Raw genomic sequence first — 25099 nt, forward strand, 5'->3', positions numbered from 1 at the left:
TGCTCTGTACATTATTATATTATTCCCATGGTGCTGTACATTATTATATTAATCCCATGGTGCTCTGAACATTATTATATTAATCCCATGGTGCTCTGTACATTATTATATTAATCCCATGGTGCTCTGAACATTATTATATTAATCCCATGATGCTCTGTATATTATTATATTAATCCCATGGTGCTCTGTACATTATTATATTAATCCCATGGTGCTCTGTACATTATTATATTAGTCCCATGGTGCTCTGTACATTATTATATTAATCCCATGGTGCTCTGTACATTATTATATTAATCCCATGGTGCTCTGTACATTATTATATTAATCCCATGGTGCTCTGTACATTATTATATTAATCCCATGGTGCTCTGTACATTATTATATTACTCCCATGGTGCTCTGTACATTATTATATTAGTCCCATGGTGCTCTGTACATTATTATATTACTCCCATGGTGCTCTGTACATTATTATATTAATCCCATGGTGCTCTGTACATTATTATATTAATCCCATGGTGCTCTGTACATTATATTAATCCCATGGTGCTGTACATTATTATATATATATAATCCCATGGTGCTTTACATTTGGGGGTTACATACAATACACAGAATATACAGGTAGATATAATACTAACAATGACTGGCACAGTGGGGTAGAGGGCCCTGCCCGCGAGGGCTTACAATCTATGAGGGAAGGGGGTAGAGACAGAAGGAGAGGGGGAGACTGTACAGATGGGGGTGTGGTGATAGTGTTATTGGGGGGTGTAGGCCTTCCTGAATAGGGGAGTCTTCAGGGCCTTCTTGTGATTGTGGGGATCAGTCTTATGTGTCGTGGTAAGGAGTTCCAGAGTGTGGGGGATGCACGAGAGAAGTCTTGGAGACGGTTGTGTGAGGAGCGGATGAGAGAAGAGCGGAGTAGGAGGTCATTGGAGGAGCTGAGGTTAAGTGTGGGCAGGTAGCGGGAGATGAGGTCATATATATATGGAGGGGACAGGTGAGGATGAGGTCAGAAATATATGGAGGGGACAGGTGAGGAGGTCAGAGATATATGGAGGGGACAGGTGAGGATGAGGTCAGAGATATATGGAGGGGACAGGTAAGGATGAGGTCAGAGATGTATGCAGGGGACAGATGAGGATGAGGTCAGAGATATATGGAGGGGACAGGTGAGGATGTGGTCAGAGATATATGGAGGGGACAGGTGAGGATGAGGTCAGAGATATATGGAGGGGACAGGTGAGGATGTGGTCAGAGATATATGGAGGGGACAGGTGAGGAGGTCAGAGATATATGGAGGGGACAGGTGAGGATGAGGTCAGAGATATATGGAGGGGACAGATGAGGATGAGGTCAGAGATATATGGAGGGGACAGGTGAGGATGTGGTCAGAGATATATGGAGGGGACAGGTGAGGATGAGGTCAGAGATATATGGGGGGGGACAGGTTGTGGTCAGAGATATATGGAGGGGACAGGTGAGGATGAGGTCAGAGATATATGGAGGGGACAGGTGAGGATGTGGTCAGAGATATATGGAGGGGACAGGTGAGGATGAGGTCAGAGATATATGGAGGGGACAGGTGAGGTCAGAGATATATGGAGGGGACAGGTGAGGATGAGGTCAGAGATATATGGAGAGGACAGGTGAGGATGAGGTCAGAGATATATGGAGAGGACAGGTGAGGATGAGGTCAGAGATATATGGAGAGGACAGGTGAGGATGAGGTCAGAGATATATGGAGAGGACAGGTGAGATTGAGGTCAGAGATATATGGAGAGGACAGGTGAGGATGAGGTCAGAGATATATGGAGAGGACAGGTGAGGATGAGGTCAGAGATATATGGAGGGGACAGGTGAGGATGAGGTCAGAGATATATGGAGGGGACAGGTGAGGATGAGGTCAGAGATATATGGAGAGGACAGGTGAGGATGAGGTCAGAGATATATGGAGGGGACAGGTGAGGTCAGAGATATATGGAGGGGACAGGTGAGGATGAGGTCAGAGATATATGGAGGGGACAGGTGAGGATGAGGTCAGAGATATATGGAGGGGACAGGTGAGGTCAGAGATATAAGGAGGGGACAGGTGAGGATGAGGTCAGAGATATATGGAGGGGACAGGTGAGGATGAGGTCAGAGATATATGGAGAGGACAGGTGAGGATGAGGTCAGAGATATATGGAGAGGACAGGTGAGGATGAGGTCAGAGATATATGGAGGGGACAGGTGAGGATGAGGTCAGAGATATATGGAGGGGACAGGTGAGGATGAGGTCAGAGATATATGGAGGGGACAGGTGAGGATGAGGTCAGAGATATATGGAGGGGACAGGTGTGGATGAGGTCAGAGATATATGGAGGGGACAGGTGAGGATGAGGTCAGAGATATATGGAGGGGACAGGTGTGGATGAGGTCAGAGATATATGGAGGGGACAGGTGAGGATGAGGTCAGAGATATATGGAGGGGACAGGTGAGGATGTGGTCAGAGATATATGGAGGGGACAGGTGAGGATGAGGTCAGAGATATATGGGGGGGGACAGGTTGTGGTCAGAGATATATGGAGGGGACAGGTGAGGTCAGAGATATATGGAGGGGACAGGTAAGGGTGAGGTCAGAGATATATGGAGGGGACAGGTGAGGATGAGGTCAGAGATATATGGAGGGGACAGGTGAGGATGTGGTCAGAGATATATGGAGGGGACAGGTGAGGATGAGGTCAGAGATATATGGAGGGGACAGGTGAGGTCAGAGATATATGGAGGGGACAGGTGAGGATGAGGTCAGAGATATATGGAGAGGACAGGTGAGGATGAGGTCAGAGATATATGGAGAGGACAGGTGAGGATGAGGTCAGAGATATATGGAGAGGACAGGTGAGGATGAGGTCAGAGATATATGGAGAGGACAGGTGAGATTGAGGTCAGAGATATATGGAGAGGACAGGTGAGGATGAGGTCAGAGATATATGGAGAGGACAGGTGAGGATGAGGTCAGAGATATATGGAGGGGACAGGTGAGGATGAGGTCAGAGATATATGGAGGGGACAGGTGAGGATGAGGTCAGAGATATATGGAGAGGACAGGTGAGGATGAGGTCAGAGATATATGGAGGGGACAGGTGAGGTCAGAGATATATGGAGGGGACAGGTGAGGATGAGGTCAGAGATATATGGAGGGGACAGGTGAGGATGAGGTCAGAGATATATGGAGGGGACAGGTGAGGTCAGAGATATAAGGAGGGGACAGGTGAGGATGAGGTCAGAGATATATGGAGGGGACAGGTGAGGATGAGGTCAGAGATATATGGAGAGGACAGGTGAGGATGAGGTCAGAGATATATGGAGAGGACAGGTGAGGATGAGGTCAGAGATATATGGAGGGGACAGGTGAGGATGAGGTCAGAGATATATGGAGGGGACAGGTGAGGATGAGGTCAGAGATATATGGAGGGGACAGGTGAGGATGAGGTCAGAGATATATGGAGGGGACAGGTGAGGATGAGGTCAGAGATATATGGAGGGGACAGGTGTGGATGAGGTCAGAGATATATGGAGGGGACAGGTGAGGATGAGGTCAGAGATATATGGAGGGGACAGGTGTGGATGAGGTCAGAGATATATGGAGGGGACAGGTGAGCATGAGGTCAGAGATATATGGAGAGGACAGGTGAGGATGAGGTCAGAGATATATGGAGAGGACAGATGAGGTCAGAGATATATGGAGGGGACAGGTGAGGTCAGAGATATATGGAGGGGACAGGTGTGAATGAGGTCAGAGATATATGGAGGGGACAGGTGAGGTCACAGATATATGGAGGGGACAGGTGAGGATGAGGTCAGAGATATATGAAGGGGACAGGTGAGGATGAGGTCAGAGATATATGGAAAGGACAGGTTAGGATGAGGTCAGAGATATATGGAGGGGACAGGTGAGGATGATGTCAGAGATATATGGAGGGGAGAGGTGAGGATGAGGTCAGAGATATATGGAGGGGACAGGTGAGGATGAGGTCAGAGATATATGGAGGGGACAGGTGAGGATGAGGTCAGAGATATATGGAGGGGACAGGTGAGGATGAGGTCAGAGATATATGGAGGGGAGAGGTGAGGATGAGGTCAGAGATAAATGGAGGGGACAGGTGAGGATGAGGTCAGAGATATATGGAGGGGAGAGGTGAGGATGAGGTCAGAGATATATGGAGAGGACAGGTGAGGATGAGGTCAGAGATATATGGAGGGGACAGGTGAGGATGAGGTCAGAGATATATGGAGAGGACAGGTGAGGATGAGGTCAGAGATATATGGAGGGGACAGGTGAGGATGAGGTCAGAGATATATGGAGGGGACAGGTGAGGATGAGGTCAGAGATATATGGAGAGGACAGATGAGGATGAGGTCAGAGATATATGGAGAGGACAGATGAGGATGAGGTCAGAGATATATGGAGAGGACAGGTGAGGATGAGGTCAGAGATATATGGAGAGGACAGGTGAGGATGAGGTCAGAGATATATGGAGAGGACAGGTGAGGTCAGAGATATATGGAGGGGACAGGTGAGGATGAGGTCAGAGATATATGGAGGGGACAGGTGAGGATGAGGTCAGAGATATATGGAGGGGAGAGGTGAGGATGAGGTCAGAGATATATGGAGGGGACAGGTGAGGATGAGGTCAGAGATATATGGAGAGGACAGGTGAGGATGAGGTCAGAGATATATGGAGAGGACAGGTGAGGATGAGGTCAGAGATATATGGAGGGGACAGGTGAGGATGAGGTCAGAGATATATGGAGGGGACAGGTGAGGATGAGGTCAGAGATATATGGAGGGGACAGGTGAGGATGAGGTCAGAGATATATGGAGAGGACAGGTGAGGATGAGGTCAGAGATATATGGAGGGGACAGGTGAGGATGAGGTCAGAGATATATGGAGGGGACAGGTGAGGATGAGGTCAGAGATATATGGAGGGGACAGGTGAGGATGAGGTCAGAGATATATGGAGAGGACAGGTGAGGATGAGGTCAGAGATATATGGAGAGGACAGGTGAGGTCAGAGACAGGTGTTGGATCCCGACATAATAAAGGTACCTGATGCCCCCAGACTTGCTCCCCCTGCTGGCCCAGTTACATTGCAGAGGTGTTGGCATCATTTCCTGGGGTGTCATTGTGGACTTGGTGACTCTCCTGAGGTGAATGGTGGGATCCCCTGAAACGAAGCATTTTCTCCCATAGACTATAATGGGGTTCCATATTCCTTCCAATAGTGAGTGGCTATTCGTAACGACTATCTAATATCTTACTGTTCGCTCATCTCTAGTCGTGGATGTAGTCTAGTTTATTACATACGGAGCGGGCATTCCATAGTGCATCGGAGAGGACAGGGGGAGGGGTAGGTGTGAGTGAGATTGGTTTGAGATTTTGGGGGTTTTGCGCGCTAACGCCAGGTGTGGGGAATGAGTTGAACGTAGGGGTTTGCTGGGGGGGTCCAGGATTAGGAGATATGTCACCAGAAGTAAGGAGGAGCAGGGAGAGGGACAGCATGTGTAGGTAGGAGAGGCTGCGGGGGGTTGTATGTGTCTGGGGTGGAAAGCCTGCAGGTGTGTGAGGAGCTGCGCAGGGAAAGTTATATGGTGGGGTAGGAGAGAGGGAGAGATGAGGAGGTAGTTACTGACCAGGCTGGTTGGGGTGGAAAACTGGTTTTTACAAGGATTGGGAGAACAACAGTGATTAAGGTGAGAAGCATTTCTGTAAGACAAGTGAGCAGCGTGTAGTAGGTGGTTATGGTTACAGTGTTAGCCAAAAGTATTGGCCCCCCTGCAGTCCTGTCAGATAATCCTCGGTGTCCCCCAGATAATGATTACACAGCACAAACTCTTATATAGTATATAAGTGACACAGGGTATATACAGTATAAGTATCGCCCCCTGCAGTCCTGTCAGATAATCCTCGCTGTCCCCAGATAATGATTACACAGCACAGACTCTTATATAGTATATAAGTGACACAGGGTATATACAGTATAAGTATCGCCCCCTGCAGTCTTGTCAGATAATCCTCGGTGTCCCCCAGATAATGATTACACAGCACAGACTCTTATATAGTATATAAGTGACACAGGGTATATACAGTATAAGTATCGCCCCCTGCAGTCCTGTCAGATAATCCTCGCTGTCCCCAGATAATGATTACAGGCACAAACTCTTTGGTAATATCTTCAGTTATTTTGCAATGAAAAAACACAGAAGAGAATGAAAAAAAAGTCACATCATTGATCATTTTACACAAAACTCCAGAACTGGTGCGGACAGAAGTATTGGCCCCCTCAGCCTAATACTTGGTAGCACAACCTGTAGACACAATAACTGCGCACAACCGCTTCCGCTAACCAGCAATGAGTTTCTTACAAGGCTCTGCTGGAATCTTAGACCCTTCTTCTTTGGCAAACTGCTCGCGGTCCCCCCTGAGATGTGAAGGGGGCCTTCTCCAAACTGCCACCAAGAGATCTCTCCCCCTCCCCCACAGGTGTTCTATGGGATTCAGGGCTGGACTCATTGCTGCCACTTTACAAGTCTCCAGGGCTTTCTCTCACCACCATTTTCTAGTGCTGACCTGAAGTGTGTTTTGGGTCCTTGTCCTGCTGGAAGAGCCCTGACCTCTGAGGGAGACCCCGCTTTCTCACACTGGGCCCTACATGATGCTGCACAATGTGTTGGTCGTCTTCAGACTTCATAATGCCATGCACACGGTCAAGCAGTCCAGTGCCAGAGGCAGCAAAGCAACCCCAAACCATCAGGGCCCTCCGCCATGTCTGACTGTAGGGGGCGTCTTCTTCTCTTTTTCCCTGTAATCTCTATGTTGAGGCCTTCTCCTACTTTTGTCTCCTCTGACCAGAGAACTTTCCTCCAGAACGGTTTTGGCTTTCTCAGGTAAGTTTTGGCAAACTCCAGCCTGGCTTTTTTTCTGTCTGTGGGTAAGAAGTGGGGTCTTCCTGGGTCTCCTACCATACAGTCCCTTCTCATTCAGACGCTGACGCTGGATAGTACGGGGTGACACTGTTGTACCCTCGGACTGCAGGGCAGCTTGGACTTGTTTGGATGTTAGTCGAGGTTCTTTATCCGCCATCCGCACAATCTTGCGGTGAAATCTCTGGTCAATGTTTCTTTTGTGTCCACATCTAGGGAGGTTAGCCACAGGGCCATGGGCTTTACACTTCTTACTGACACTGCGCACGGTAGACACAGGAACATTCAGGGCTTTGGAGATGGACTTGTAGCCTTGAGATTGCTCAGGCTTCCTCACAATTTTGCTTCTCAAGTCCTCAGACAGTTCTTTGGTCTTCTTTCTTTTCTCCATGCTCAATGTGGTCACACAAGGACACAGGACAGAGGTGGAGTCAACTTTAATCGATTTCAGCTGGCTGCAAGTGTGATTTAGTGATTGCCACCACCTGTTAGGTGCCTCAGGTAAGTAACAGGTGCTGTTAATTACACAAATTACAGAAGCATCACATGATTTTTCAAACAGCGCCAATACTTCTGTCCACCCCCTTTTTTATGTTTGCTGTGGAATTATATCCAATTTGGCTTTTTGACAATTCTTTTTGTGGTTTTCCATTGAAGACAAATTAAATGAAGATATTACCAAAGAGTTTGTGACTGTAATCATTATCTGGAAGAAACCGAGGATTATCTGACAGAATTACAGGGGTGCACATACTTTTGGCCAACACTGTATATAGATAGTGATGAGGTAATACGTGGAGGAGACTGTACAGTATATAGTGGACAGTAGTTGTATTTAGGGTCTGGCGTTATGTCGATGTGCCAGAATTTCCGGATCTTTTTCCTCCTTCTCTCCCGATTCTGCGCTCTGGATTCTTCTCCAATTTCATCATTGACGTTGTAGCGGTGTCATCACGTTGTAGTGGTGTAGATTACATGCTGTCATGGTGATGTAGTGGCGGTGTGCTCCCCCTGTAGGTTTCAGTAGGACATGCTGTATAGATCCTGGTGTAGTTTTCCACGTTTCTTCCTCTCGTTCTCCTCTCTGATCACATGGCCTCACGTTGCAGCGTTCTCCATTGGTCAGTGTTGTGCTCGCCCTCTCCTGTACGGTGCGGTGGCCGGCCTACCCCAGATACCGGCAGTCATGGGTTTTCTACTTCTGGTTCCAGGTCTTGAGTTTTCCCCAGCACAATGTATAATGGGATCGGCCTCCCAACTCCGCGCGGCAGCGGCACTAATGGCTACGTACAGCGCAATCTGTCATCCGTCCGCCACAAGAAGGACCGCACTGATTATAAATCCGAGGAGGAGCTGAAGAAATTGGAGTCTCTCCTGGTGAAGAAGCCAAACCAAGAGATCCTGGACCATGAGAGGAAGAGGAAAGTGGAGCTGAAGTGTCTAGAGCTGGAGGAGATGATGGAGGAGCAAGGGTGAGTGATCTGCTGGAGGAGTGGGGTGAAGAGAGAGATTTGTTGTTGGGCAGAGAGATCTGGTGGCTGCAGGGGGTGAGCGGAGAGATCTGGTGGCTGTAGGGGGTGAGTGGAGAGATCTGGTGGCTGTAGGGGGGGAGCGGAGAGATCTGGTGGGGGGAGTGGAGAGATCTGGTGGTTGTAGGGGGGGAGCGGAGAGATCTGGTGGCTGTAGGGGGGGAGCGGAGAGATCTGGTGGCTGTAGGGGGGTAGTGGAGAGATCTGGTGGCTGTAGGGGGGGAGCGGAGAGATCTGGTGGGGGGAGTGGAGAGATCTGGTGGTTGTAGGGGGTGAGTGGAGAGATCTGGTGGGGGAGTGGAGAGATGTGGTGGCTGTAGGGGGTGAGCGGAGAGATCTGGTGGCTGTAGGGGGGGAGCGGAGAGATCTGGTGGGGGGAGTGGAGAGATCTGGTGGCTGCAGGGGGAGAGTGGAGAGATCTGGTGGCTGTAGGGGGTGAGTGGAGAGATCTGGTGGGGGGAGTGGAGAGATGTGATGGCTATAGGGGGGGAGTGGAGAGATGTGATGGCTATAGGGGGTGAGCGGAGAGATCTGGTGGCTATAGGGGGTGAGCGGAGAGATCTGGTGGCTGTAGGGGGGGGAGCGGAGAGATCTGGTGGCTATAGGGGGTGAGCGGAGAGATCTGGTGGGGGGAGTGGAGAGATCTGGTGGCTGTAGGGGGTGAGCGGAGAGATCTGGTGGCTGTAGGGGGTGAGCGGAGAGATCTGGTGGGGGGAGTGGAGAGATCTGGTGGCTGCAGGGGGAGAGTGGAGAGATCTGGTGGCTGTAGGGGGTGAGTGGAGAGATCTGGTGGGGGGAGTGGAGAGATGTGATGGCTATAGGGGGGGAGTGGAGAGATGTGATGGCTATAGGGGGTGAGCGGAGAGATCTGGTGGCTATAGGGGGTGAGCGGAGAGATCTGGTGGCTATAGGGGGTGAGCGGAGAGATCTGGTGGCTGTAGGGGGGGGGAGCGGAGAGATCTGGTGGCTATAGGGGGTGAGCGGAGAGATCTGGTGGGGGGAGTGGAGAGATCTGGTGGCTGTAGGGGGTGAGCGGAGAGATCTGGTGGCTATAGGGGGAGAGTGGAGAGATCTGGTGGGGGGAGTGGAGAGATGTGGTGGCTGTAGGGGGGTAGTGGAGAGATCTGGTGGCTGTAGGGGGTGAGTGGAGAGATCAGGTGGCTGTAGGGGGTGAGTGGAGAGATCTGGTGGCTGTAGGGGGTGAGCGGAGAGATATGGTGGCTATAGGGGGAGAGTGGAGAGATCTGGTGGGGGGAGTGGAGAGATGTGGTGGCTGTAGGGGGTGAGTGGAGAGATCAGGTGGCTGTAGGGGGTGAGTGGAGAGATCTGGTGGCTGTAGGGGGTGAGCGGAGAGATCTGGTGGCTATAGGGGGTGAGTGGAGAGATCTGGTGGCTATAGGGGGAGAGTGGAGAGATCTGGTGGGGGGAGTGGAGAGATGTGGTGGCTGTAGGGGGGTAGTGGAGAGATCTGGTGGCTGTAGGGGGTGAGTGGAGAGATCAGGTGGCTGTAGGGGGTGAGTGGAGAGATGTGATGGCTATAGGGGGAGAGTGGAGAGATCTGGTGGGGGGAGTGGAGAGATCTGGTGGCTGTAGGGGGTGAGTGGAGAGATCTGGTGGCTGTAGGGGGTGAGTGGAGAGATCTGGTGGCTATAGGGGGAGAGTGGAGAGATCTGGTGGCTGCAGGGGGTGAGTGGAGAGATCTGGTGGGGGGAGTGGAGAGATCTGGTGGCTGTAGGGGGTGAGTGGAGAGATGTGATGGCTATAGGGGGTGAGCGGAGAGATCTGGTGGCTGCAGGGGGTGAGTGGAGAGATGTGATGGCTATAGGGGGTGAGCGGAGAGATCTGGTGGCTGCAGGGGGTGAGTGGAGAGATGTGATGGCTATAGGGGGTGAGTGGAGAGATCTGGTGGCTGTAGGGGGTGAGTGGAGAGATGTGATGGCTGTAGGGGGAGAGTGGAGAGATCTGGTGGCTATAGGGGGAGAGTGGAGAGATCTGGTGGGGGGAGTGGAGAGATCAGGTGGCTATAGGGGGTGAGTGGAGAGATCTGGTGGCTGCAGGGGGTGAGTGGAGAGATCTGGTGGGGGGAGTGGAGAGATCTGGTGGGGGGAGTGGAGAGATCTGGTGGCTGTAGGGGGTGAGTGGAGAGATCTGGTGGCTGTAGGGGGTGAGCGGAGAGATCTGGTGGCTGTAGGGGGTGAGTGGAGAGATGTGATGGCTATAGGGGGTGAGCGGAGAGATCTGGTGGCTGCAGGGGGTGAGTGGAGAGATCTGGTGGGGGGAGAGTGGAGAGATGTGGTGGCTGCAGGGGGAGAGTGGAGAGATCTGGTGGCTGCAGGGGGTGAGTGGAGAGATCTGGTGGGGGTGAGTGGAGAGATCTGGTGGCTGTAGGGGGAGAGTGGAGAGATCTGGTGGCTGTAGGGGGTGAGCGGAGAGATGTGGGGGGTGAGCGGAGAGATCTGGTGGGGGTGAGTGGAGAGATCTGGTGGCTGTAGGGGGAGAGTGGAGAGATCTGGTGGCTGTAGGGGGTGAGCGGAGAGATCTGGTGGGGGGAGCGGAGAGATCTGGTGGCTGGTGGGGGTGAGCGGAAAGATCTGGTGGCTGTAGGGGGTGAGCGGAGAGATCTGGTGGCTGGTGGGGGTGAGCGGAGAGATCTGGTGGCTGGTGGGGGTGAGTGGAGAGATCTGGTGGGGATGAGCGGAGAGATCTGGTGGCTGTAGGGGGCTGGGTATATAAATCTGATTGTTGTGTTTCTTCTTCCTCCAGGTACAGCGAGGTGGAGATCCAGGAGAAGGTGGCCACCTTCAGACTGATGCTACAGGAGAAAGATCTGACGACAAATAAGGACGATGAGAAGTTAAAGACAAGGTGTGTGGTGTTGGGGTTGCGGTGCTGGATGGCAGTCACTGCTGTCGCTGCCGTGTTTGACTCTTCTTTCCCTCCTTTGTAGTGTTTCAGAGACGCACCAGCTCGCTGAGGCTAATGAGAAGAAGAACGAGCGTCTCCGGGCAGCGTTTGGGATTAGTGACAGCTACGTGGACGGGAGCAGCTTTGATCCAAACCGTAGAGCGGCAGCCAAACAGCAGGAGCAGCAGAAATCCTACAGGTGAGGGAGCCAGAGTAGTCACCCCGCGGCTCGGCAGGCATCTTGTCACATATGGGTTAGGGGACTTGACGTATGACCGGCCGTTTCTTCCCCCCTCAGTTTTGTAGCTGACCCCGAGAGCTCCCCATCTCCATCCCCAAGCAAACACAAGAAGAAGAAAAAGAAGAAGGAGCGAGGCCGGTAATACTGAAACATGGAGGGGAGAAAAAAGGAGACCAGCCTCATGGGGGAGGGGGTTGGTGGGTAAAGGCATGCGACCTCATGTGTCGGGGAGGGGTAGAGGTGACTGACCTCGTATGTAGGTGGTGTGACCACTCTGCTATACACTGGTCAGATCTCTTGTCCTGACTTTGTGTTATTCGGATGTATTTCAACCCCAAGTAATGTGTAGTACATGGAGAGGGGAGTTATGGACTAATGTGTAGTGTGGGGAGGTGGGCAGTACAGTATGGACGTGTGCGGGGAGTACAGTATGGCCTGGTGTAGTACGGTATGGATGTGTGCGGGGAGTACAGTATGGCCTGATGTAGTACAGGGAGGTGGGCAGTACCGTATGGACATGTGTGTATAGTGTGGGGGGAGTACAGTATGGCCTGGTGTAGTACGGTATGGATGTGTGCGGGGAGTACAGTATGGCCTGGTGTAGTACGGTATGGATGTGTGCAGGGAGTACAGTATGGCCTGGTGTAGTACGGTATGGATGTGTGCGGGGAGTACAGTATGGCCTGGTGTAGTACGGTATGGATGTGTGCGGGGAGTACAGTATGGCCTGGTGTAGTACGGTATGGATGTGTGGGGGGAGTACAGTATGGCCTGGTGTAGTACGGTATGGATGTGTGCGGGGAGTACAGTATGGCCTGGTGTAGTACGGTATGGATGTGTGCGGGGAGTACAGTATGGCCTGGTGTAGTACGGTATGGATGTGTGGGGGGAGTACAGTATGGCCTGGTGTAGTACGGTATGGATGTGTGCGGGGAGTACAGTATGGCCTGGTGTAGTACGGTATGGATGTGTGCGGGGAGTACAGTATGGCGTGGTGTAGTACGGTATGGATGTGTGCGGGGAGTACAGTATGGCGTGGTGTAGTACGGTATGGATGTGTGCGGGGAGTACAGTATGGCCTGGTGCAGTACGGTATGGACGTGTGCGGGGAGTACAGTATGGCCTGGTGTAGTACGGTATGGATGTGTGCGGGGAGTACAGTATGGCCTGGTGTAGTACGGTATGGATGTGTGCGGGGAGTACAGTATGGCCTGGTGTAGTACGGTATGGATGTGTGCGGGGAGTACAGTATGGCGTGGTGTAGTACGGTATGGATGTGTGCGGGGAGTACAGTATGGCCTGGTGCAGTACGGTATGGACGTGTGCGGGGAGTACAGTATGGCCTGGTGTAGTACGGTATGGACGTGTGCGGGGAGTACAGTATGGCCTGGTGTAGTACAGTATGGACGTGTGCGGGGAGTACAGTATGGCCTGGTGCAGTACAGTATGGACGTGTGCGGGGAGTACAGTATGGCCTGGTGTAGTACAGTATGGACGTGTGCGGGGAGTACAGTATGGCCTGGTGTAGTACGGTATGGATGTGTGCGGGGAGTACAGTATGGCCTGGTGTAGTACGGTATGGATGTGTGCGGGGAGTACAGTATGGCCTGGTGCAGTACGGTATGGACGTGTGCGGGGAGTACAGTATGGCCTGGTGTAGTACGGTATGGACGTGTGCGGGGAGTACAGTATGGCCTGGTGTAGTACGGTATGGATGTGTGCGGGGAGTACAGTATGGCCTGGTGTAGTACGGTATGGATGTGTGCGGGGAGTACAGTATGGCCTGGTGTAGTACGGTATGGATGTGTGCGGGGAGTACAGTATGGCGTGGTGTAGTACGGTATGGATGTGTGCGGGGAGTACAGTATGGCGTGGTGTAGTACGGTATGGACGTGTGCGGGGAGTACAGTATGGCCTGGTGTAGTACGGTATGGATGTGTGCGGGGAGTACAGTATGGCCTGGTGTAGTACGGTATGGATGTGTGCGGGGAGTACAGTATGGCCTGATGTAGTACGGTATGGATGTGTGCGGGGAGTACAGTATGGCCTGATGTAGTACGGTATGGATGTGTGCGGTGAGTACAGTATGGCCTGATGTAGTACGGTATGGATGTGTGCGGGGAGTACAGTATGGCCTGGTGTAGTATGAATGGACGTATGCGGGGAGTACAGTATGGCCTGGTGTAGTACGGTATGGATGTGTGCGGGGAGTACAGTATGGCCTGGTGTAGTACGGTATGGATGTGTGCGGGGAGTACAGTATGGCCTGGTGTAGTACGGGGAGGTGGGCAGTACAGTATGGACGTGTGTATAGTGTGGGGGGAGTACAGTATGGCCTGATGTAGTACGGTATGGATGTGTGCGGGGAGTACAGTATGGCCTGATGTAGTACGGTATGGATGTGTGCGGGGAGTACAGTATGGCCTGATGTAGTACGGTATGGATGTGTGCGGGGAGTACAGTATGGCCTGGTGTAGTACGGTATGGATGTGTGCGGGGAGTACAGTATGGCGTGGTGTAGTACGGTATGGATGTGTGCGGGGAGTACAGTATGGCCTGGTGTAGTACGGTATGGATGTGTGCGGGGAGTACAGTATGGCCTGGTGTAGTACGGTATGGATGTGTGCGGGGAGTACAGTATGGCCTGGTGTAGTACGGTATGGATGTGTGCGGGGAGTACAGTATGGCCTGATGTAGTACGGTATGGATGTGTGCGGGGAGTACAGTATGGCCTGATGTAGTATGAATGGATGTGTGCGGGGAGTACAGTATGGCCTGGTGTAGTATGAATGGACGTGTGCGGGGAGTACAGTATGGCCTGGTGTAGTACGGTATGGATGTGTGCGGGGAGTACAGTATGGCCTGGTGTAGTACGGTATGGATGTGTGCGGGGAGTACAGTATGGCCTGGTGTAGTACGGTATGGATGTGTGCGGGGAGTACAGTATGGCCTGGTGTAGTACGGTATGGATGTGTGCGGGGAGTACAGTATGGCCTGGTGTAGTACGGTATGGATGTGTGCGGGGAGTACAGTATGGCCTGGTGTAGTACGGTATGGATGTGTGCGGGGAGTACAGTATGGCCTGATGTAGTACGGGGAGGTGGGCAGTACCGTATGGACGTGTGTATAGTGTGGGGGGAGTACAGTATGGCCTGGTGTAGTACGGTATGGATGTGTGCGGGGAGTACAGTATGGCCTGATGTAGTATGAATGGATGTGTGCGGGGAGTACAGTATGGCCTGGTGTAGTACGGTATGGATGTGTGCGGGGAGTACAGTATGGCCTGGTGTAGTACGGTATGGACGTGTGCGGGGAGTACAGTATGGCCTGGTGTAGTACGGTATGGACGTGTGCAGGGAGTACAGTATGGCCTGGTGTAGTACGGTATGGATGTGTGCGGGGAGTACAGTATGGCCTGGTGTAGTACAGTATGGACGTGTGCGGGGAGTACAGTATGGCCTGGTGTAGTATGAATGGATGTGTGCGGGGAGTACAGTATGGCCTGGTGTAGTACGGTATGGATGTGTGCGGGGAGTACAGTATGGCCTGATGTAGTACGGGGAGGTGGGCAGTACCGTATGGACGTGTGTATAGTGTGGGGGGAGTACAGTATGGACTGATGTGTAGTTTGTCACCATATGGGCATAAGGAGGTTCCAGTTGTTCACCTGGCAGGTGTCTGTAATGTCATCCAGGGACTCGGTGTATTTTTATCTGTTCCCGTCTTTCAGGTCTCTCAGCCGATCCCCCAGCCAGAAGGAGAAAAAGTCAAAATCCCATAAGCGCAGGTAACCTCTACATGTTGTGGTGGTGACAGGCCCACCAGTGTGTGTGTATTGTGTCATATGCCTGGACGTGGTGTGAACATGTGTGTGTTCACTGCCACATGTAGGCCTGTCCTGTGTATGTGTGTGGCCACGGCTAGGCCTGTGTATGTGTGTGTGTTCACTGCCACGGCTAGGCCTGTCCCGTGTACTGTGTATGTGTGTGGCCACATCTAGGCCTGTCCTGTGTATGTGTGTGGCCACGGCTAGGCCTGTCCTGTGTATGTGTGTGGCCACGGCTAGGCCTGTCCTGTGTATGTGTGTGGCCACGGCTAGGCCTGTCCCGTGTATGTGTGTGGCCACGGCTAGGCCTGTCCGTGTATGTGTGTGGCCACGTCTAGGCCTGTCCTGTGTGTGGCCACGGCTAGGCCTGTCCCGTGTATGTGTGTGGCCACGGCTAGGCCTGTCCCGTGTATGTGTGTGGCCACGTCTAGGCCTGTCCTGTGTATGTGTGTGGCCACGTCTAGGCCTGTCCCGTGCATGTGTGTGTTCACTGTCACAGCTAGGCCTGTCCCGTGCATGTGTGTGGCCACGGCTAGGCCTGTCCCGTGTATGTGTGTGGCCACGTCTAGGCCTGTCCTGTGTGTGGCCACGGCTAGGCCTGTCCTGTGTATGTGTGTGGCCACGGCTAGGCCTGTCCTGTGTATGTGTGTGGCCACGGCTAGGCCTGTCCCGTGTATGTGTGTGGCCACGGCTAGGCCTGTCCCGTGTATGTGTGTGGCCACGTCTAGGCCTGTCCTGTGTATGTGTGTGGCCACGTCTAGGCCTGTCCCGTGCATGTGTGTGTTCACTGTCACAGCTAGGCCTGTCCCGTGTGTGGCCACGGCTAGGCCTGTCCCGTGTATGTGTGTGGCCACGGCTAGGCCTGTCCCGTGTATGTGTGTGGCCACGCCTAGGCTTGTCCCGTGTATGTGTGTGGCCACGCCTAGGCCTGTACTCTGAGCCTCATTCTTTTTGTCTTCTAGGTCTTCTTCAAGTTCTAAGAAGAAGAAAGACAGGTGAGAAGTTGGGGGTGTATGTTGGGGCAGGTTGGGGTCTGTCTCTGTGTCATTTCTTAATGTATTTTTATGTCTAGATCATCCAGTCCAAAAAGCAAGCGCAGAAATAAAGATAAAAAGGGGAAGAGGTAAGTGCGGATCCCCTTCTCTCTGGGATAAGGGTGGGGCAGTAGTTATGGGCGGCCTCTGCTGTAACACTTCTCTGTTCACCCCATAGGTCCCCCAGTGGATCTCTGCAGCATAGACATGTGCCCTCCTCCTCTTCGGATGAGTCCTCCCCCAGCAGGTAGTCTCTCCTATTCATGTGGTTGCCATACTCGGTACACATTGACTGCTCTTAAATCTCACCTTGTAACCTCCAGGTCTAGACATGATACCCACAAAGGCAAGACTGAAAAACATGGTCATGGGAAAAACCCAGAAAGACAGAGATCTACCAGCCCTGCTAGAGAGCGGAGGAACGATCGAGACCTGAGCCCACAGCTGGTGAGCCGCTCCAGAAATGTAAGTATAAGACGTCTTAAGATTCAGGCAGAACTAAAAAGATCAAAACCACTAGAAGAAGATATTTCACAGCAAACTTCTGTACTTCTATGATATCTTTCAGAGAGGCTCAAGAAAAGAGAGGAGCAGCAGAGATCGCTCTTCTTCATTCTCTCCAGTGAGATCTAAAGACACCAGAGCAGTTCTAGAGACAACAAAAAAGGATCAACAACAGAGAGAGAAAAATAGTTCTGCTGTCAGAGACTTCTCCCCAAGATCAAGCCCAAACCTCCAAAAGAGGACCAGACATGACAGCCCAAAAGAGAGGGGCAACCGAGAAAAGCCGCAGAGGATCGCTTCTCCTGAGCGCAGAAAATCACCAGCCACACTCAGACAGCGAAGGGAGCAAAGTCCATCCCTAGAGAAAGCCTCTCCTGTGCCCAGGTCCAGGGAAGATTTGTCAAGAATTGAAAAGTGTGAATCAAGGAAGAAAAATCAACCGATACTTAGTAAGAAGTCATTACAGAGTCGTGATTCCTCTTCCTCCTCATCCTCCAGCTCATCGTCATCGTCCTCCTCAGAAAGTGAAATGTCTGATCAGGAGGTGCCAAAAACTCATACAATTGTTAAAGGAAAGAAACCTTCTAGAAGAGAACAAGATGCTGAAGTTAAGACTGCAAAGTCTGATGCCCAGACAAGATCATCACCAGCCAGACGCCCAGAGGGAGTACGAAGGGCAAGGAAAAGTATGTCAGTTAGTCCTGAAAGAGAATACAAATCAACCGCTCCAAAAAATACCCGCTCACCTTCTAAGAGCCCACCACGTCAGCGGCGCTCTCCAACTCATATAAGCAAAGCCAGATCTCGCTCCTTTTCTCCGCCAAAAAGTAAAACTTCAAGAAAAGCACGGTCACCATCTTCTCCACATAGAGACGTAACAAAATCTTCACAAAGAGGGAGATCCTCCTCACAGACTCCTCCACGCCACTACCACGAAAGAGAACGATCTCCCTACGGTGATAAGAAACGCCTGACTACTCAGAGATATGATAAGGTGCAATCTGACCAGCCCAAAAGAGGTGAATCCTGGTCCAAGAATGAGACCATTTTACAGTCCAGGTCTACGCTCAAGCACAAAAGTTCAATTGCTCTCTCACCTCAAAGGAACGAAAGATCACATTCTCGACCTAAAAGAAGTGGGAGATCGCACACAAGGTCCCCAGCAAGCGTTGTCAGATCACGTTCCCCTTCGTTAAATCAAAGAAACACTTCACTTTCTAAGTGTGAACAGAAACGAGTAAGGTCACCGCCTCGGGGTACAGAAAGGTCTCACTCAAGATCAAGGTATGAAAGGCGAACTCCTTCAGAAACACCCGTGGCTTCCAGATCTCCTAGCCCTAGTTCAAATTCATATACAAAGAAGAAATCTCGTTCAAGAACGCCCAGAAAACAGGCAAAGTCTCAATCATTATCTCCTATACGACAAGCATCTGCCAAACGGAGGACTACTCCCAAAACAAGATCTAGACACCAGTCCTCCAAGGGACGATCTTCTTCACGTTCGTTGTCTCCAGTACATAAAAAGCTTTCTTCAAGAAATCAGTCAAATCAGTCTGTGTCCAGATCAAAGTCTCCCATAAAAGGGAAGGTAACGAGAATATCGAGGTCACCTTCACCGCAAACTAGAAAACATGAAAAGAAACTGGATTCTAGTAGAAGATACTATTCTTCTCCAAAAACAAGAGATGAACCTTCTAGGTATTCTGAACAAAGGAAAGCTCAAGAAAGTAAGTCCCGTAGGAAGAGTGCATCAAGATCACCAGTTTCCTTAAGATCACACACAAGCCATTCTCCGAGTAATAGGAACGATAGTGAAAGATCATCTCGAAGTGCTCACAAAGCAGTTGCATTGTCTCCTGACTTCAGGTCCAAATCTAGAGAGTTTCCGCATGCAAAGCTTTCCATATCTTCAGTACACAACCAGTCTTTGGAAAGCAAACCCCGACCTTCTAAACTTCAGCATCATCAGGAGGCCAAGTCATTACAACAAAATGTTGACTCGAGATCATCTCTGGACCATACGGGAAAAGAGAAGACTGCTCGTCATAGACGAGATTCTGATTCCTCTTCCGAACGTGAATTCATTCCCAAGTCTCCTCCAGAAAAAGAGTTTACTTCTAGACTAACAGCACGTAAAAGGAGATCTGGTTCAAGTGAAAGCTGTTCTAGCTCTTCAAAAAGCAAAGAGCGATCTGGATCTGAATCTGAGCGTAAACCATCACAAAAGAGCAATCGGTCGACTTCTGAACTGAAAACGAAACATGGTTCCCCGGGCAGGATCAGTCAATCCTCTTCAAACCAAAAGACAAAATCGCAGAGATGCCCAAGATCCGATTCATCATCTGAGCGAGAAGATAATTCCAAGTTTTCTAGAAGCAGGCCAAAGTTTTCTGACACTGAAATGTTATCTAAAAATAAGCAGGGTATTGAAAGGACTTCAGATTCTGCTTCTAAGCCATGTCTCAAGCAGTCGTCTGAAAAAGAAAAGATATATAGGTCTCCGGAATCTGAACCTAGCTCTCCGGACTCTTCTCCAAAAAGGCAGCCTAGAAGTAGACGGACCCCGTCTCCAACTAGTTCAGATTCCTCTTCCGAAAGGCAGAAAAGTAAAACACGGTCAACAAGAGCAAAATCAGAATCCTCTTCAGAACAACAGCCTAGAAGTAGACGACCGCCTAGAGCGAGCCCAGGCTTGTCTTCAGAACGTCAGACCCAAAGTAAATTTCAAGCAAGTTCGAGGTCATCTTCTGAACGTCAGCCTAGAAACAAAGCACTACGAGAAAACTTTGAGTCCTCCAACGAACAGCCGGTTATAAGCAGACATTCAAAATCCAGAACAAGTTCACAGTCTTCAACTGAAAGACAAACTAAACTGAAATCACACCATAGTAGTGTGAGTTCAGAGTCCTCACCTGAAAGGCCTACTGGATCTAGACCGCCAAGTAAAGCCAGTTCTAGGTTGTCTTCGGAACAACGTTCTGAGCATAGGTCAGCTCGAACATCAACCCGTGACCACAGAGCTGGCACTAGATCACCCGAACATGAAGCAAAGTTAAGGTCATCACAACATAGGAGTAGTTCTAGATCTGAGCAAGAATCAGAGGGCAGACGGTCTCAAAAAAAATATGATTCTAGATCATCTGAAAGCGAATACTCAAACCAATCCCGCAGAAAGAAGTCTCTTTCTCACTCTTCACATGAGCGTGAAACTAGACCTGGACATTCCCAAAAGAATTCTTACTCTAGATCGCCCGAAGTTGTTTCAGTCACAACACAACCTAAAACTTCTGGGTCATCAGATAGCGATTCCAGACCTGGCAGCGCTAAGCATAAATCTAGAACATCTGAAAGGGAGGCAAAGTTATCTCCTTCATCTTCAGAAGCTGAGGAACAATCCAAGTCTTCGTCTTGTGAAACGGTTCTGTATTCCCTGGAGGGCGTGAAGTCTGCTGTCAAGGAGCCTACTGACAGGTTGGGTTCTCTTTTGGAGAAGCCACAGAACTCTGTATCCTCAGAATCCATGCCTGCCCCACAAGAACAATATGGCGACTCTATCAAAGTCACCCAGACCGAGAGTTGCGCTGTAATGTCATTATCTACAGAAGTGAATGGGACACGGTCACAAATAATGATGCTAAAATCGGCAAAAGACAAGCAGAATGACCAGCCTCTGTGCGTCTCCAGGACCTCTCCGCTGAAGGGTGCAGAAACTAGTTCAAAGGAAAATACTGCATCCAACTATCTAGCGTCTGCTGAAGAAGCCGCCACACCAGGGGAGGACGAATCTTCACCACTCCAAGCAACGCAAAAGAGAATGAAGAGAAGAAAATCAAGTTCTTCAACCTCTTCTTCTTCCTCTTCTTCTTCATCATCCTCTTCATCGTCGTCATCATCATCCTCATCCTCCTCCACATCCTCATCTTCTTCCTCTTCCTCATCCTCTGAAGATGAGGCATCAAATCCTTCACCTGCGCAAAATATGACATCACCACCATCAAAAAGACTAAAGGCAAATCTTGATCAGACTGAGACGAGGTCTCCTCCCCCTGTCAACACCTTGTCTCTGAAATGTGACCTACCTCCTGACAAGCAAGTCAATGAAATACTTGTAAATGAACCAGCGTCTCCATTGGTCCATGTGGATAGAGCTGCTAGAAAGTCTACTTCTCCGATATCTGTTCATGGGACTGCAGCATCTACTTTGCATAAAATGAGTGTTTCTCCTGGGACTCGGACAGGAGACTCCACAAATGGAGAACCTTCTGCCTCTCCTAAAGCAGACAGGAGCCCAGTTAAATCTCCAGTTTCTCCTGACCTATGTGAATTCCAAAAAAATGCTAGTGTTTTCCAAGTGAATGAAGAACACAAACCAGGAGAGGATCAATTGGATTCTCCAGAGAGATCCCAGAATCTCCATATCTCCAGCTCTCTGCCACCCGTGGCACATGACAAGACTGCCTTAGGTGATGATCATTCTAATGCCGAGCATGAAGACTGTGATCCCAGGATGCAGGAACATGCTGATGACATCAAGCAAAAGTCTTCATCGCCTCGTTCTAATAATCACAAATCCCCAGGATCTTCGAAGCATAGTAGCTCAGATTCCTCGTCAGAGGACAGCAGTTCTGACTCTTCAAGTGAGAGCAGCTCTTCTGAAGAGATCCCATCTCCGGTCCGCGCAACAAACGCTCAAAGAATGACTATGCCAGATCTGCCACCAATAAGGCGAATTGCGTCGCCAGATAGAAGAGAAAAGTCTCCCGACTCCCTGAGGCACACCTCCTCAAAGCATGGATCTCTTAGAGAGAAAGAAGCACTTCATCGTTCACGTTCCTCATCCAGGTCATCGGTGGGACAGCGAGAATTCTCCCGTACAGCAGCAAGGAAAGAATCACCAAGAAGGCGATCTCCATCACGATCACCTGTTCGGAAAGGCAGGTCCAGAACGCCACTAAGGCACAGAGGAAGAACGCCGCCTCGAGCATTTAGGTCTCGTTCAAGGTCCAGGTCAGACAGATACACTCGTAGAAATCGCTCTCGATCGTCTACAAGGCGTTCACCATCTTGGCAAAATCGTAGCAGATGGGGGCGTCGCAGATCTCCATCTTCCTCCAGAAGAGGACGCTCTGGTTCTCGCTCGCGCATGGATCGTTCATGGCGTTCTCATCGTGGTCATTCTGGATCCCCCCCTTGGAAGGGGAGATCAAGATCTCCATCAAGATATGATTCTTATCGGTACTCTCATCGGGGCAATTCGAGGACTTCCCCAAGAAGAAGATCACGATCACCATACAGGCGCGATAGGCCTCAGAGCTATTACCGTCGGGACCGATCTTCTTCCTCTTCTAGACATAAAAGACCAAGGTCACCACAGAGATCTCGCTCGTTTGAGAGAAGGGCACGGTCCAGATCTTCTGATAGATATAAAGGTACGCAGAGCAGCAAGGCGGACACTTCTGCCAGACACAGCCGTTCCTTATCCTCCGATGCCGATCAGTCTCGAGCCCCCAGACAGTCCACATCTCCAACTCTCAGCAAATCTGTGCAACACCAAAGGAGCACTCATTCTCCAGCCAGAACGTCCAATAAACGGACAGCCAGTCCTAAACCATCTGCCAGTCCTCCTATGACTATTGAGGAGGAGCGTGCCCACAAGTCGCCATGTCAGTCACAACTCAAGATGAGCTCTTTTCATCAGGAACTCTCCAGTACAGACCAGGGCGGCTCTGCCAGCAGAAGAGAGACCTCCTCAACCAGAAGAGATTCCTCCCCACACATGGCACCAGCTGTAACGGAGCAGTCCGGGTCTCCTGCAGCTCAGGCTGCCCTGCTAGATACCCCTCCATCCTCTGGAAAAGGGGAAGAGAACCCTGAAGTAGACTCAAAGACACAGCCATGTGGTGACCAAAAAGTAGCAGCACCAGAATGTGTTTCAGAAAAATTAGCATCTCCCGCCCAAATACACAAGTCTTCAGAGCAAGATGGAGAAAACGTCCCCTCGAATAAGCAGAGCAGACGGTCTAGGAGCTCATCGTTGGAGTCCAGCCCCTGCAAACTCTCACCGGCTTCCACCTCAAAAACAGCAAGGTGGGTATTACTGTGTTGGAGAGGACATTAAACAGGGGAACCCTCATTAGAAAGCCCTGACTTCTTACTTTCTAAACAGCAGCACACCTGTCCACAGGTTGTACGTGGTATTGCAGCTCATTCCCATTCACTGCAGTGGAGTCTGGGCGGGTGCTCCTTTGATAAAGAAGCCATGTTTTTCTAATTCTGGTTATCTTGTTCTTGCACATCCATGGCCTATTCATAGGATACAGGTCCTGCCTCTGGGGTATGCAGTTCTCACGGGTTTTCTCCTGCCATGCCTGAGGTGTGGCTGCTCCCAAATCTCCATTTTCTATAATGTGTGTGTCCTCCACGAAGGCTCCTCTCTGGGAGTTGGTCAAGGAACATACTTGGGCGATTCCGTGACTGCCCTAGAAGTGAGTGGACAGGGCTCTCTATTCATGAGATGTTAGCGGACAACCATGCAGGAGCCCAGTCTGTAGATGACACCTGCCTCCATGATGTGTTTACACTAATAGCGTGACATTATATCCCGTGTGATATCAGGACTCCCCGACAGGTAGCATTACAAAGCCTGTCCCATCATTCTGGGGGAGAGCTGCCATACTTAGGTCCTAGGTCACATTTCCCACTTACCAAGGGACAGTTTGGTTATTTCTTCCCTCCTGAAAGGACAAAGTACATGGAGACTGCAAGGACTGCTGCTGAAGCCCGGCCATTATTAGTGGGTCAGGTCTATAGCACTTGTAAAGGTGGGGACTATTTTGACAAACTTCACTTGGGTGTAAGGGGGCCGGTGTGGACTGGTGTAGTTACTATAACCATGGTACAAACCTTCAGCCTAGTCATTCGGGGCTCAGCCCCTCCCTGTGGATCACACAGGTCTCCAGGATCATTTGGGGTTACTTCTGACTGTAGATTTCCCAATTTTGATGCGGTTCCTGTGATCAGTACAGCCAGCAGAGGGGACAACCACTGGGACAACTGCACTGGAAGTGCCGGTGTATAGTGCAGGACCAGTGATGGTGGTGATAGAGGACGCTAACACTTCCAGGGTTGGGAGGATTTTGGCTGTGTTGGCCCATAGTGAGCCCAGAACAATACCCGGCTGTGTCCTACATGTCACTGGTTGGGATGGCCTCCCCCCCCATCTTACTGGTCTATAGGTGTTACTCAGCGTGTGATCTTTGGGGGTCTGACACTGAGACCCTGCACTCTTCTATTGGACAGCGGCGCCCCCCTAACCACTGTATACTGATGGCTGTGGGGAATTGGAGCCCGGGCTGACCCCCATATGATCTATATACACTTTATACCTTAGGTTGCCATCTATCACCCCTTAATCTGCAGGGACCACCATTGCCTTGGCTGCCTTATAAAACTCTTATATATGGTTGTGCATGGACGTGCAGATATTGTATGTTCTGTTTTTGGAATACTGTCCTATAGATATACTGTGTATATGATGTCATCAGTTACGGCCCTGGCCCCGGCCGGTCCTGGGAGTGGGGGGGGGGGTCTTGCTGGTTTTGCCCAGTCTTGATGTTTTTGTTTCTTGTGACTTCAGGATCTCCAGCCCATCACCAGCTGAGCGTCAGGAGACGAAGGAGAACCCTGAGCTACAGAAGAAATTTCGAAGATCCCGGAGCTCGAGCACGTCCTCCTCTTCATCCTCTTCTTCAAGCTCTTCATCTGACTCTTCCTCTTCTTCCTCCTCCTCATCATCATCATCCTCATCCTCTTCCACACCTCACAAACTCAACAAGAAGGCAGAGGCGTCCCAACCCAGGAGGTGAGATCTCCATCTTATGGCCTGCCTCTGATATGTGTGCATGTATATTCTATATTTTATATGTATGTACTACACTCATCTGTCCCCTATGTGCTCATACTTCCACGTCTCGGGACAACACGGTGGCTCAGTGGTTAGCACTGCAGCGCTGGAGTCCTGGGTTCGAATCCCGCCAGAAACAACATCTGCAAGGAGTCTGTATGTTCTCCCCGTGTTTGCCTGGATT

General features: G+C 50.8%; 2 protein-coding genes across 3 annotated transcripts in view; one reads left to right on the top strand and one right to left on the bottom strand.

The window, feature by feature from the left end:
- The window catches only part of LOC142187816 (uncharacterized), a 31993-nt gene that overhangs the window by 5129 nt on the left and 1765 nt on the right, over positions 1–25099 (top strand). For both annotated transcript variants that reach the window (XM_075261640.1, XM_075261641.1), the window contains exons 2-12: positions 8186–8446; positions 11267–11368; positions 11451–11606; positions 11706–11786; positions 15379–15435; positions 16437–16469; positions 16547–16597; positions 16687–16755; positions 16832–16973; positions 17077–23099; positions 24649–24873. In XM_075261640.1, the coding sequence (XP_075117741.1) occupies positions 8208–8446; positions 11267–11368; positions 11451–11606; positions 11706–11786; positions 15379–15435; positions 16437–16469; positions 16547–16597; positions 16687–16755; positions 16832–16973; positions 17077–23099; positions 24649–24873 (7178 nt within the window). In that variant the 5' untranslated portion in view covers positions 8186–8207. The remainder of the gene's footprint in view (positions 1–8185; positions 8447–11266; positions 11369–11450; positions 11607–11705; positions 11787–15378; positions 15436–16436; positions 16470–16546; positions 16598–16686; positions 16756–16831; positions 16974–17076; positions 23100–24648; positions 24874–25099) is intronic.
- LOC142187819 (uncharacterized) lies at positions 8838–10638 on the bottom strand (the record flags this gene model as incomplete). The annotated part of the gene is made up of 2 exons (XM_075261643.1): positions 8838–8952; positions 10559–10638. Coding segments are annotated over 2 exons (195 nt in total), but the record flags the coding sequence as incomplete, so codon positions are not given.

Source organism: Leptodactylus fuscus, unplaced genomic scaffold (genome assembly GCF_031893055.1).
Source record: "Leptodactylus fuscus isolate aLepFus1 unplaced genomic scaffold, aLepFus1.hap2 HAP2_SCAFFOLD_244, whole genome shotgun sequence".
NCBI classification, from domain to species: Eukaryota; Metazoa; Chordata; class Amphibia; order Anura; family Leptodactylidae; genus Leptodactylus; species Leptodactylus fuscus.